Source organism: Misgurnus anguillicaudatus, chromosome 25 (genome assembly GCF_027580225.2).
Source record: "Misgurnus anguillicaudatus chromosome 25, ASM2758022v2, whole genome shotgun sequence".
NCBI classification, from domain to species: domain Eukaryota; kingdom Metazoa; phylum Chordata; class Actinopteri; order Cypriniformes; family Cobitidae; genus Misgurnus; species Misgurnus anguillicaudatus.
The window spans coordinates 33,617,574-33,632,611 of NC_073361.2; the positions used below are offsets into that span (position 1 = coordinate 33,617,574).

The 15,038-nt window shown below is 38.9% G+C and overlaps 1 protein-coding gene across 1 annotated transcript in view; it reads left to right on the plus strand.

The window, feature by feature from the left end:
- scn5lab (sodium channel, voltage gated, type V-like, alpha b) overlaps positions 1-15,038 on the plus strand; it is a 126,841-nt gene that overhangs the window by 49,066 nt on the left and 62,737 nt on the right. The window contains exons 9-14 of the mRNA XM_073863598.1: positions 1,959-2,100; positions 3,516-3,716; positions 3,885-4,061; positions 4,424-4,774; positions 7,889-7,997; positions 12,282-12,520. Of these exons, the coding sequence (XP_073719699.1) occupies positions 1,959-2,100; positions 3,516-3,716; positions 3,885-4,061; positions 4,424-4,774; positions 7,889-7,997; positions 12,282-12,520 (1,219 nt within the window). The remainder of the gene's footprint in view (positions 1-1,958; positions 2,101-3,515; positions 3,717-3,884; positions 4,062-4,423; positions 4,775-7,888; positions 7,998-12,281; positions 12,521-15,038) is intronic.

Below are 15,038 nucleotides of genomic sequence, written 5' to 3' on the forward strand. Positions count from 1 at the left end.
AGATATTCCTTAAAGCAAGTTAAACAACTTTAGAAATTGTGTGGTAATTATTTGACTTTACCAAGTACTATAATAAAAGTAATGAGGCGAACACACCAAATGCCAATTCATTGATCTGCGCGAGTAGAATACATACAAAGTCAATGCAAAGACGCGAATAGATGCAAACTCGTGCTGGGCGATGCAAATGACGCAAATTGCAGCGAAAACATGCACAATTCACATTAAACGCCTCATTGCGCAAGTTGAAAAGTAGTCAACAATGTGAAAAATTCACATGACACGAAGTTAAATCCCGTGAGTAATTTGGAGCAAGTAACCCGATGCTTCGTGTTTTGTGTGTACAAAGCATAAGTTAATTATTTCAACTTGCGCAAAGATGTGTTTGAGGCGAATAGCATGATTTCACTACATCATGCCTCCCAATTCGCGACATTTGGATTGCCCTGCGCAATGAGACAAACTAATAGCCAATGGGGTAAGAAAAAACACTTTTAAGATTCTATTCTCGTTTAAAAAAAAACAAAAGTCTTAATATGTTTATAAATATAGCTCTCTAGTAAATAAAACGTGTTTTCTGTATGTTTTTTAATAGAAACAACAAGACAAACATCAAGAACACAATTTTTATTGGTACCCTGTATATAGAATATGAATGATTGAACATGAGCAGTTTGTTAAGTCATAAACAGCAGTGAATACTGGCTGTCTCATGGGTTTGGGTCCGAGGGCACATTCTGATATTATGTGCCTGCTCAAGAAAGGAAACCGCAGTTGATATCAGTGTGTCTGGGGTCCAAGGCTCACGTCCAAATCGAATTGAAGTGGGTCCCGTCCATTAGCACGTCCTTCAGGGACACTGCGAGGTGTCTGAGTGCGATAGCGTCCGTCACCCACACCCTCACACTTTCAGCATGCCAGCCTGCTGAGAGGCGCTTGCCGCCTGCCCGAGACTGGTAAGAGATGCCTGGCAGGGGCCTTAGGAATGGGTACAACCGCTGGCGCCACCAGCCTCTCGTGCCCACCGGTCTGACCGGCAGAGAACTTCATGTGTCATGTGATCACGTGACATTTAGTCATAGGTTCATCTGAACATCTAATTGGTCTCACTTTGACCTCTTTCAACTCTTGATAGGCTCTCTCAAAGTTTTTAAAATATTGATGCAGTAACTTGGATTGTTATTTCAATTCAATTGCTCACTTAAGACTGGAATTAAAAACCCCATGAGAAGTTTCGACAGGTTTCCTCATGCTGACGTAGTTCCTATGTAAACAAGAAGGCAGAAAATATTAAATGGCTCCTTCTTTTTTTAAACTGCCTTAAATAGCTTTTAGTCATGAATCATGATCTGCTATGAGCTCCTGTTGTCAGCAGTCGGTGCCGGTGGTATTAAACGGAAGGACGGTCTCGTTTTACAGAGCTTTATATTGGACTAAAACTTGGGCCATTGAGTGCATTCAATATTTTTGGTTTCCCCCTGAAAAGTGAAAAATATTAAATATTTATTCTGAACATTCGCACCGTGGTGAAAATCAAGTTTTTATTTTTGTTTATATGTATATGAGGTGTTTTTAATATGATTTAAGACAAACCATGTGCAAATTCATCATTCAACGCCATTGCTTAGTATTACGAATGTAGCATCTATTTACATATATATCTATGGTCCGAGGTGTTGTGTGAAAGAGTAGAGGCGGGCACTAATTTGCATATTCATAGATCCACGTATACTACACGAGCCATTGGTATAGGTACATTTAAGTTGTTTTGAAGGAAAAACTTTTCCATCTGCTATTATGATGCTGAAAGATGTGTTTTAAGTAATAAAATGATCAACTACAGGAAGACTTTAAGTACGCTAACCTCACAAATTTTGTCATGAACAGCCATTGAAGCTGGCATTAAAAAGAGAAAACATCACAAGGTCTTAAAATGATGTTATTTCTGTTGTCTGCAGGAAATGTCCGGATGGTTATGAATGTTTGAAGACAGGACGAAATCCAAACTACGGCTACACAAGCTTTGACACCTTTGGCTGGGCTTTTCTCTCGCTCTTCAGACTGATGACTCAAGATTACTGGGAAAACCTCTATCATCACGTCAGTGTCAATTCTCCACTCAGACATTTTCTAATATTCAGACATGTTCAGCATTGCTGTTAAATGTGCTGTACAGCTACTGACATTCATTTCTATGACTTTACAATCTTAAAATGAAGGTGCTTCATGATACCATAGAAGAACCATTTTTGGCTGAATGGTTCCAAAAAAGAACCGTTAACATCTGAAGAACCTTTCTGTTTCACAAAAGGTACTTCAGATAAGAAAAAGAAACAAAATGAATGGATTTTGAGGAACCAAAATTGGTTCTTCTAAGGCATTACTTTCAAAAACTTTTCAAGCACTTTTGTGTATTGCATGTTTTACGCCAAAAAGAATATCACCTGGGTTTCCATCCAAACATGAAGCAAATCTTTTTAAAGTTTGCAAAAACAGAAAAGAAAACTAGTTTAAATTAGGTGCATTTCTATCCAGTTTTCAAACGGATAATGGTGGTATTGGTAACCTAGTAACCAGCAGTAAACAAACTAAGCAATAACCTATACCGTTAATTAAATAAGCGGAGTAGTGATGATAGGTCTGTGGCTGAGGATCCTGTGTCAGGAAGCCCATTTCCCCTACTTAAGAAAAAATATATAGACCGGTAAATTATAATTATGAGATAAAAGTTGAAATTATGACTTTCTAAGTCAAAATAATATGATTAAAAATCGAAATTATGACTTTAAAAGTCAAAATTATGAGACGAAAAGTAGAAATTATGACTTTAACATTGACATTTTAGCTCAGAATTTTGACTTTTTATCTCATAATTTCGATTTTTTTTCTTATGTGGCGGAAATGGGCTTCCATACATGTGCCATTTGTCAGTAAACTTGAATTTTGTATTTTCCCAAGAAAAACAACATATATATAGGGTCTAGTGGAATTTTTTGTTCATATGCTGTATATATGTGTTTAGACCGGTGCTGTAATACAGCTTTTAACTTTTTGAGCTGTACCAGACGTGCACAAATAGAACCGGTTTCAACTTGCGGTGTGTAGCTGTGGTTTTGTTGCCCATGTACCCGTTGCTTTAAACCTTTGCAGTTGCTTCATAAAACATTCCAGTTCTTGTCAAGACCATCAGCTGAAGGAGCCAATTTGTCACGTGGGTTAAATGTTTGCCAAGTCAGAATTTATTCGGCAAATGCGTTTCCATCTCCATCTATTCGCACAAAACAAAAACCACCTCAAGCGAGCGCAAAAACATTTTTGCGAATTAGGGGAATTTTCTCTAAATTTGGCTTTTTTATTTTTGCAATACTTCAAAATCCACATAAAAGCAGGGTGATGAAAACATAGCTACTGTAATGATACATCATTAAAAAAAGCTATACGAGCAGAACATCAAGTGTGATGTAATCATCCTTACATGTTGCTGACGGCTTTTCTGGTTTCTTGTTTACTAACAGACGCTACGGTCGGCAGGAAAAGCGTACATGGTGTTTTTTGTGGTGGTGATCTTTCTGGGTTCTTTCTATCTGGTGAATCTGATCCTGGCCGTGGTGGCCATGGCCTACGAAGAGCAGAACCAGGCCACCATCGCTGAAGCCCTACAGAAAGAACAGGAGTTTCAGATGGCCATGGAACAGCTGAAGAAAGAACAGCAGCAGGTACATCAGTCGTAAGATCGGCTGTCAGATGCACTTTACTGCATAACTTCAGATTTTGAACAAAATACTTCAAGCAGTTTGTGGATCTAGTTAAAGGGTATCACATTATCTACACGGGTCAACTTTGTGAACACAGATTCTTGATGTTTTGTGGTCTGATGTCTGCAGGCGGCTCAGAAAGCACAGGAAACCGAATCCATTTTGACCGAAAATGTGTCGCCCTTCTTCTCACAAGACAACCGAGGGAATCTGGACCGGAGGAAAATCTCGAGGCCGATGTCGGAGGGAACAGAAGATTGCAGTAATGACAAAAACGCAAAGCTGGACACTATAGAGGGAATGAAGGTAAACTATTTTATATATCATACACTGCCGAAAATGACTTTCTTACTTAGTATTTTGTCTTGTTTTAATACAAATATCTAAAAATTCTAAGAATCAAGACCTAAAAAAATAAGTCTAGTTTTTAGACAAAAAAACATAAAATTTAAGTGAATTTGTGGTTAAAACATGCAAAAAAATTATGTTAAAGAACTTTTTTCTTACACTTAATTCTTGATTTTGTTCATCAAGAAAATATATTTTGATTTTAAGAATTTTTAGATATTTGTACTTAAAATAAAACAAAAATACTAAGTAAGAAAGTAATTCATGCAAATAATATTTACAAATAATGTGATAAAGTAATTGAAAGTTTTTCCTAGCAGACACGTTCTCTGTTGGTCCGAACTCTCTCCCTGCGGGCCAGGCGTGAAAGTCAGGTCAGCATCTTTAATTTTCGACCACCTCACAAGAACTCGGAGCTGGATTTTGCAGACGACGAGTTTAGCAATCACGGAGATTCGGACAGTCGGGGCGGATCGCTGGCATTGCCCTGGAACCGGCGGCGGACGAGCGCACAGAGTACCTGCAGTCACACCTCACAGTTTTTCTTTCCCAGTCTCAACATCAACGGGAAACTGTTTGTCGCCATCGAGCAGAACGGAGTCTCAGGTCAGGGGCCGCTGTCTCCTCTGCCAATACCAGCGTGCACCATGGAGAAGGTCAAAGAGGAAAGTGTAAGTGTGATTTTACTCCAGTAAGTCCTGTAAATCAGAAAACAACATGATAGAAAACATGTAACACAAGTCACCCTGGATCTATACATGATATATAAATATAATTAAAATCTGCTATATTTCTATAAAGTTTCATGTTATCTCATATATTGCAGCTTATTTCCTGTACACTATAATGTTACATGTTTGCATGCACATACGACATATGGGTTGCATGACAAAAAAGTCTGCAAGATCTCTAATGTAAACCTTATAGTAGATGAGATGCACGTGAGATTACTTCAGCTAAAGTCTCAGTTTGTTCTCCATTTAATTTCAGTGCTTTCTTCAAAATGTTAAAGTGCTCTCCCTTTTTCCCTATCAGACATTTGAGCTTTTACATTCATGTTTTTGTGCAGTGAAAATAAAAGCACACAGCCAGAAATATCAGACATACTCTTAAAGCTGTCTAAAACTGTCTGCATTCATCGAGTGATGCATGGAAACCCTGTTGTCTTGACGATGAAGTCACGGTAACATAGCAACAGATGTTGAATAAGGGTTGGCAGGAAGGCGCAGTGGTGTTTTCCAGTCGGAGTGGGTGTTTTTGGTGGGCTGTGATAAAGCGTTCCTGCGTCATACCTTTGATTACCTGTGATCAGAAACGCATTATACAATCAGAGGGTCATTGTTATAGACCACCATCATATCAAACACTCATAATAAAACCACAGCAGTGTGATTTACAGCAAACAATTACAAAACAAAGCTTTGACACAAATTTACACTTTTCACAAACAGATTTCCCATAATATCACCTCTTACCAAAATACATGTACAGGTTATTGCTGTATTGTCAGTGTGTGTGTGCAGATTTTAGTCATCACTGGTACTATTACTCAAAGTTTGTGATTTGAATAAACACAGAAACTCTAGAATTAAACTTTTTGTTCTAAGGTCATAGGGGTTCGATCCCCAAAGAACACACATACTGATACAGTGTACTGTATGCCTTATATTGCCCTGTAAGTCATTTTGGATAAAAGCATCTGCCAGGTTACTAAAGGTAAACGTCAACATGCATGAATTATCTTCTGATAGCGTGTCTTGTTTAAGAGACATTTTACTTTTGTTCAGACTTTACTTTTCCTAGCAACTACTCAGAACACCCTAGGATGCATCGAGTGCAGACTTGCTGAAATCGCTTTACGCCCCAGAAGTCATTGCGGCAAAACTTCCGAGTTCGTTCTTCCAAGGTCGCCTGGCAAGACCGATCTCCACGAGGACGCAAGTCCGTTCTTTGCGTTCTTGGAATTGAGAAACAGCCACTGGGAAACAACACCGAACACCCTAGCAACTCCATAGTACAGTAACACAGTACAAACTACACTAAAGACCTTAGCCTCCGCATAGTAGTAATACGCTTGAAACTGCACATAACAGCTTAGCAACCGCATAGTAACATGGTATAAACTACCCTGAAGACTTTAGCATCTACACAGTAACATGCTAGAAACCGACCAGAGCAACTTAGTGACCACATATTAAAACTCGAAAAAACGCTCCGCAAATTAGCGACCGCATAGTAACAAGAAACCGACCAGAGCACCTAGAGGACGCATAGCAACACGCTAGAAACCAATCAAAGCACCTTAGTGACCGCAAATTAACATGTTAGAAACTGATCAGAACACCTTAGCGACCGCATAGTAACACAAAACCGACCACAGCACCTATAGACCACATAGCAACACGCTAGAAACCAATCAAAGCACTTTAGTGACCGCAAATTAACATGTTAGAAACTGATCAGAACACCTTAGCGACTGCATAGTAACACAAAACCGACCAGAGCACCTATAGACCACAGAGCAACACGCTAGAAACCAACCAGAGCACCTTAGTGACTGCATAGCAACAAGCTAGAAAACACCCAGAACACCTTTGCAACTGCATAGCAACGCTCTAGAAAGCACCTGGAACACCTTAGCAACTGCATAGCAATGCTCTAGAAAACACCCGTAACACCATAGCAACTGCATAGCAATGCTCTAAAAAACACCCGTAACACAATAGCAACCACATAGCAACCCTCTAGTAAGCACCCGGAACACCTTAGCAACTGCATAGCAATGCTCTAGAAAATACCCGTAACACCATAGCAACCGCATAGCAATGCTCTAGAAAACACCCGTAACACCTTAGCAACTGCATAGCAATGCTCTAGAAAATACCCAGAACACCTTTGCAACCGCACAGCAGCGCTTTAGAAAACACCCGGAACACCATAGCAACCGCACAGCAACGTTGTAGAAAACACCTGGAACACATTAGCAACCACACAGCAATGCTCTAGAAAACACATGGAACACCTTAGCAACCGCACAGCAATGCTCTAGAAAACACATGGAACACCTTAGCAACCGCACAGCAATGCTCTAGAAAACACTCGGAACACCTTAGCAACCGCACAGCAATGCTCTAGAAAACACATGGAACACCTTAGCAACCGCACAGCAATGCTCTAGAAAACACATGGAACACCTTAGCAACCGCACAGCAATGCTCTAGAAAACACTCGGAACACCTTAGCAACCGCACAGCAATGCTCTAGAAAACACTCGGAACACCTTAGCAACCGCACAGCAATGCTCTAGAAAACACATGGAACACCTTAGCAACCGCACAGCAATGCTCTAGAAAACACATGGAACACCTTAGCAACCGCACAGCAATGCTCTAGAAAACACATGGAACACCTTAGCAACCGCACAGCAATGCTCTAGAAAACACTCGGAACACCTTAGCAACCGTACAGCAATGATCTAGAAAACACTCGGAACACCTTAGCAACCGCACAGCAACGCTCTTGAAAACACCCAGAACACCTTAGCAACCGCATAGCAACGTTCTAGAAAATACCCAGAACACCTTAGAAACCACCTACTGTAGCAGTGCCCTGGCAACCACCCGCAACAGTGTTACAGTGATCACTCTGGATCAATAAAAAAGTTTTAAATAAAAGAGTTTCTTTAGAGTTTAATTGTCATATAATGTTATTGTTTAGTCGAGTTCATTTGTATATATTGTGAAAAATCATATGAATGATTGAGTGATTTTTTTTGTATCTCACAGGGACACAACTCCACCAATGAACTGAGCAGTATGCTTCTGCCCCAACTGCCCCAGGAGAGGCGAGACCGAGCCCTTAGTGCCACCAGCTACATCACTGACGCCATGGAAGGTAAGAGAGTCACACAAATAAACCAAAACAAACTTATAACAGAGACAACGCTGAAAACATGATGAGATGTTAGCCCTGAAACGATGACCCCATGTGATCAAAAACCCACTTGAAATCTTCTGCTGTGAGGTGCGTGCGAGGACAGCCGGAGCGTCTCCATCTGCTCATGGTTAATATCATCCCGTGAGAGATGTCACTCGCTGTTGTTTACAGGGTAAAGGTGTAACCTTCTCCACCACTGCTGCGTCAGGACACGGACAGACTGTGACATCACCTGGAGAGATTCTGTCCTGAGCTGTCTTACACATGAAATAACATGATAACATTGTGTTCTTCTAGTGTCTGTGCATTGGGAGAGAAAGTGTTTTAGAAGAACAGTCTGTAGAAGCTGATAGGTGATATATATATTTTCAGGTCTTGACGATCCTGCTATACTGTAAAAGCGGATTCGTAACATCACACCTTATTTCAGATAAACTAACTTTGCTGTGCTGTTTATGTCTTTGTGTGAAATATTTCTTTAAGATGTTATGAGAATCTTGTGTAGGGCTGCATAGCAATTAATCGCGACTAATCGTGACTAATTGCAGAATAAACGTTTTTGTTTACATTATATACAGTATGTGTGTTTACTGTGTATAATAATTATATATAATATATATATATATATATCGTCGCTGTCCGATGAAACTCACGTATGTTCATTTTGCCGATTTTGAGATTTTTCGACAGATTGAATGTCCAGGTTCATTTCCATATACAGTATGCGTCACATACCTAAATAGCCAATGAAAACTTGTGAAATCATGTCATCTGATTTTCACGTACCCGTTTGGTGTCAAAGCTGTCAATCACGCCGCATATCTTCCGCCTGTGAAGCATCTCGCCGGTCTCGTAAAGTTTCATCGAACCTATGCACTGGATATAGCCGAATAAACATGACAATGACTTTCCTTCGAGGTAAACGTTTCCCCCGGACGCCAGACTAACATCTAGGAGTTACTTAATTACGGCAGGACTGTGCAAACAAAGTATCTGTCTAGCATTGGTGATATTTACGCTGGGGATGTCCCCACCACTTTTTGAAAGCATTTGGTTAAAATGTTCTGAAAAATCAAGCGATGCTTAAGACTGGTTTTGTGGTCTAGTCTCACATGTGTTGTGTTGTATGCTTATGGTGTGTTTTCTTGTACATGTGTAATGAAATTCATTGTAATCATTTATTAAACGCGCTGCTGTTTTCTACGGTATGGTGCTTTGGCATTGTTCGGTTGAGCTGGTGTTGCAGGGACTGTTACATGTGTGATGTGTGCATTCGACATTGTTGAGGGTTTATAAATTTATGCTGAGTATTTTCTTGTTGTTGACTGGCCTACGCTATGCCCATTTTTGATGCGCGTTATTCAATATTTTTCCCGTCCTGCAGCAATGTTTTTATAAGATCTTTTGTCCCCACCACTTTTCAACACAAACTGACGCCCCTGTTGTGTAGCATTACCATGTCAGTGTATTGATTCATTGTCCCTTAATGGTTTGCAAGAGACATTTAATACACTTATAATTAATATTAAATAAAGTAAGCGTATTTAACTAAGACGTAGGCTATTTAATAAACTGAGCGTATTCATCTGTCAATATGAAACGCGACTTTGGCCATTCTAATTAATGATCGGAAGAACGCGTATCGATCAAAGTTACTGTAAAATATGCACGCATGTCCATTTAAACTCAATTTTGGTCAAATGTGGATTATATCATGACACTGGCAAGAATATGGTTACATGTAAATATGCCGTACCAAGTATGACAACGCTACATTCAACTGCTTTTGATATACGGTGTTTTTTTCACTTTCTGAAAAGTAACCGTTTTGGACATACGTGAGTTTCATCAGGCAGCGACGATATATATATATAATATAAATACACAGACATGCATGTAGGATAACGTACGTATACGTAATATATAAATATATTTTTCTTTTATATGTGTGTTGTAAACAAGAACTTTTATTCTGCAAATGATTATTCACGATTAATCGCTATGCAGCCCTACTCTTGTGACTCCTTATTGTGGGTTTACATCAGACGCGAGTTCAACGATATCCGCGATTAGATTACATACAAAGTCAATGCAAAGACGCGATCAGACCGATGCGTGGGCCGATGCGAATGATGTGATATGGGGGGCGCGTTTACCGTGAAAATACGCGCTATTTGCCTCAAACGCGTCTTCGCCCAAGTAAAAAATATTCAACTCAAATATTCGCTCAACTTGAGCGAAAAATTTGCATGACACGAAGTTAAATCCCGTGAGTAATCTAGAGCAAGTAACACGATATGGTATGTACGTAGCATTACAGTTGAATCATTTATTCGTTTACAACAAAGTTAGTGATGTCAATCTGTGCTTTCATAGGAAAAAAATGGTGTGCTTTAGCAAACATCCAGCGTGATCTCACGAGAACTCGTACATATTTTACGAGTTGGCTAATTTGTATGAATTTGTACTAATTTAGTTTAACAAAATCATAAAAAACAATAACGAAACCCTGCCCCAAAGTCACAGAAACAAAAGCAAAATGTACAATAATGTACGCATGTGATTGTACGAATTAGCCACCTCATAAAATATGAACAAATTGCCATGAGATAGTGTTGAAACATCTCCATTTGTTCTCTGTTTAATCTCAGTGCTGATTAGAAGACACAACTGAGATATATTTTTTCGTATAGGTGTTATTTTAAAAAATAAACAGAGGACTCCTTCGCTGAGAAAATGTCACGTATTAACAAAATTGCCCCTTATTTTTCTCATTGGATTGGTCAGCACAAAAGTTGCTAACAGAAGATGGCTGTACTGAGATTAGATCTGCTAGCATGTGAAAATGCCAATCCTTATTATCACGTATGTGAACGCTGACACGGCAGGACAGTAGCGGGCTGAATTTACTGTAATGAGCGCATGATGTCAGGTGACAAACACAGGTACGGTAGATTGCTGAAGAACGCTTGGTGTTTTATTTGTCAATGCTGACATGTTGCACAAGTGCTCTGATGTGCTCTTTACCTGTGTACCGTGGTATTTTTATACAAGAATTGAATGGACTCATTCATGTTATTGTGAATGTTAGTGTACTCAAGTATTACAAAGCGACGATGAGCCGAATGTGTTCTCCAGTTGGCGTGTTTGGATCCTTTTGGTTTAGCTGAAGGTCTGTTTGCTGGTCAGTTTCTCGTCTGTATGATGAGATGAATTGTGACGGGTCGACCGGACCCGCTGTGGAGAACGACACCAGCATTCAGCTCATCGCAGGAGTTTGTAGCACATTAATGCCATAGATGCAGGAACTGTCTGTTTGTATTGTTTGTTCTGCACGAACATCTACTTCGGTCATGCTTGTGTTAATCTCGGTGGAGTAGAAAAAAACAAACCTTAAGACTTTTGTTCTGACCTGTTTCACAATATTTAATCAGTTACACTATGTGGACATTTAATTATGGCCATTAAATAATATATTTATTTTTACTTTACTCTAAAATAAATCCAACTTTCAACTTTCACAGATCTACTTTTTGATGTAAACACGCTTCTTACACGTCCAGTGTGAATGCTGTAACATGTTATCATCAGTGATAAAAAATATTTCAAAAAATGATGCAGCTCAAGTATGCATTGTGAAACCTGACTTAACAGCTACGTACTACAGAACGTAGCATCTATGTACTTTTATATCTATGGTCCCAGCTGAGGCAGGGACTACTGTAATTAGCATATTCACGTTCTGCATATACTAAATGAGGCAAGGTTATGTAAATGTTGTAATAATACTATAAATTATTGAATAAATAAAGTAATACAATTATTCATTTAATCCTTTTTTTGGGTTATCACATTGAAGTTTTATGTGGGTTTTCTATAAACAGTATACCACTAAAGGCAATGCATAACAGTAAATGTTAATACATATTATACCACGGGTCTGTTGAATGCTGTATTCTCATTGGTTGAGAAATGTTCCATGGGTGTTGATTTTTTTTGATAACCGCACACCTAACTTTTCAATTGTCTTAAAAATAGGCACCAGAGCAATGTTTGTGGTAACCGTGGTATAAGCGGAATAATTGACTCCGGTCCTTTGAATTATTTGAAAACAATGCACACCTGCGGTGTAACGGCACTCCGCTTCGCGTCGTGCCGCATTACCACCTTGGTGTGCATTATTTTCTTATAATTCAATGGCCCGTCGTCAACCATTCCTTACATAAATGTTTATTTCAACAGAACTAGAGGAGGCGCAGCAGAAGTGTCACCCGTGCTGGTACGGTTTTGCACACAAGTATCTGGTGTGGACGTGTTGTCCCAGCTGGCTGAAGTTGAAGGAATGGATGAAGATTATGGTGATGGATCCCTTTCTTGATCTGGCCATCACCATCTGCATCGTTCTCAATACGCTCTTTATGGCACTGGAGCATTATCCAATGACAGACGAGTTCAACAAGATGCTGTCTGTGGGAAACCTGGTGAGTGTGATGTTAACGTCATGTGACTGAGCACTTCCACAAAATTCTACCTCAGTTAAAAGTGATAGTTCACCAATTCTGCATTTAATTTACTCATCCTCATGTTGATCTAAACCTGTATGAGTTTCTCTTTTCTGATGAACACAAAAGAAAATATTTTGATATAAATGATGATAAGCACACAGCTTTTGGAAACCATTGACTTCCATAGTAGGAAAAACAAATCCTATTGAATTTAGTGGGAACCATCAACTCTGTGCTTACCACTATTTATGAATATATCTTCATTGTCTTTTATCACAATACTTACATAGTATTTGTTCATCCTACTATGGAAGTCAATCTGTTTATTACAATGAAAATGAATCAAGTGCAAAGCATTGTTGGATAGTGCACATTTTTCTTAATGTTAAGCAATGCTTGCAAATAAAATGTACCATGCACAAATAAATGCTGTACGACAGAGATGCAGTTCTGAACACAGCCTTTGTTAAATGTCAGAATGGTCTTATTATAGATATAATTCATCCTCAGTCAACATATGTTACGTTCAGCGTGTATGTGTGTGTTTTTGTGGAGTGGTCGAGTGGTTTGAACACAGTCACATCAGGACAGATCAATAGTGCTGTCTTCTCAACTGAAGCGTGTACAGGTGTTCAGAGCAGAGCGGTGAAAATAAACTCATATCCACTAACTTCTGTATGACTCTGTATGACTTATCAGTAAAGACCACAGGTGCACACAGATCTGTTTGTTAGCAGGAGGGTTGCAAAGGGGCAAAAAGTTTACAGTAAATGTCCGGAAACTTTCCATGGGAACATATAATCTGGAGAATTTTGGAAATATTCTAAATTGGAAACTTAACAGAAATGTATTGGAATTTATGGGAATTATTTTTGAAATGTATATAAACTATATCATATACAAACATAAATAATTTTTTTATTTTGTTTGGTCATAAGCAGACATGCATGCAAGGTATACTGATACTTGTGCTCATCAAGCCTGGATTTATTTATTTTATTTTATTAAGTTCCCTGTTATAGGCAACTCTGCAATTTTTTAAAATTTGTTCAAATTAATTCCCATCAGTTCCCATATATTCCCACCAATTCCCATATCATCTTTACATGTAACCATATTCTTGCCAGTGTAATGATATAATCCACATTTGACCAAAATTGAGTTTAAATGGACATACGTGCATATTTTACAGTAACGGTGGTCGATACGCGTTCTTCCGATCATTAATTAGAATGACCAAGTCGCGTTTCATATTGACAGATGAATACACTCAGTTTATTATTAGCCTGCGTCTTAGTTTATTAAATACGCTTAGTTTATTTAATATTAATTATACATTTATTAAATGTCTCTTGCAAACTATGAAGGGACAATGAATCAATACACTGACATAGTAATGCTAGACAGATTCTTTGTTTGCACAGTCCTACCGTAATTTTGTCACTCCTAGACGTCAGGGGGGAAGTGTTTACCTCGATGAAGGAAAGTCATTGTCTCACCAGGCTATGTTTATTCGGCTATCCAGTGCTGAGCTTCGATGAAACTTCATGAGACCGGCGAGATGCTTCCACAGGGCAGGAGATATGCGGTGTGATTGACAGCTTTGACACCAAATGTATATACGTGAAAATCAGATGACATGATTTCACAACTTTTCATTGGCCATTTAGATATGTGAAGCTGAAGCATACTGTATACGGAAATGAACCTGGACATTCAATCCGTCGAAAAATCTCAAAATCGCCAAAATGGACATACGTGGTTTTCATCAGACAGCGACAATATATTTCCTTTAATTTCCATATATTCACGCTAATTCCCATATATTTCCTTTAATTCCAATAGAATTAAAGCCTTAAAGCCCCACTGTGTAGGATCTACTCCCATCTAGCGGTAAAGCTCTATATGACAACCAACTGATTATTAGTTTCTAGCCCCCCCCATTCGGAACGCGTTTTAACAAGTACGGTGGCCCTGTCATGCCAAGGTTAACATGGCTTCCAGTAGCTAAAGAAAAAGCAAGTGAAAAAAATGAACAATTTGCATTGTCCTTTGCCTGTGATCCGTCAAAGCACACAGATTTATGTTAAACATGTAAAAAGTCTGATTGTCATGATATGTCCGCTTAAAATCACATAAGTTACAAAAAGCAATCATAAACGTAGCTTAAACACTCCTCTTTCATCCACGCGAGGAAAAATATCACAGGGGCTGTTAAACTTGGTATTAAGATGTGTTTTCATCGATCAGATCACAAGTGGACGAGAGAGAGACATTACGTTTACACTTGGTGTTTAAATCCGTCTCTTTTTGTCCATTTTCGACCGCTTCTCTTCAGATTACTGAGGAGATGGTCTGTGGACCAGTTCCTCTCCTGTCATTTACTCATGAGCTAGAGTAATGAAGGGTTTAAATGGACGCGAACTAATATGTCAGAGTCCAATGCTTATGTTTTAAGTAAACGTTACATGTCCGTGTATATGTAAGAGCTTTC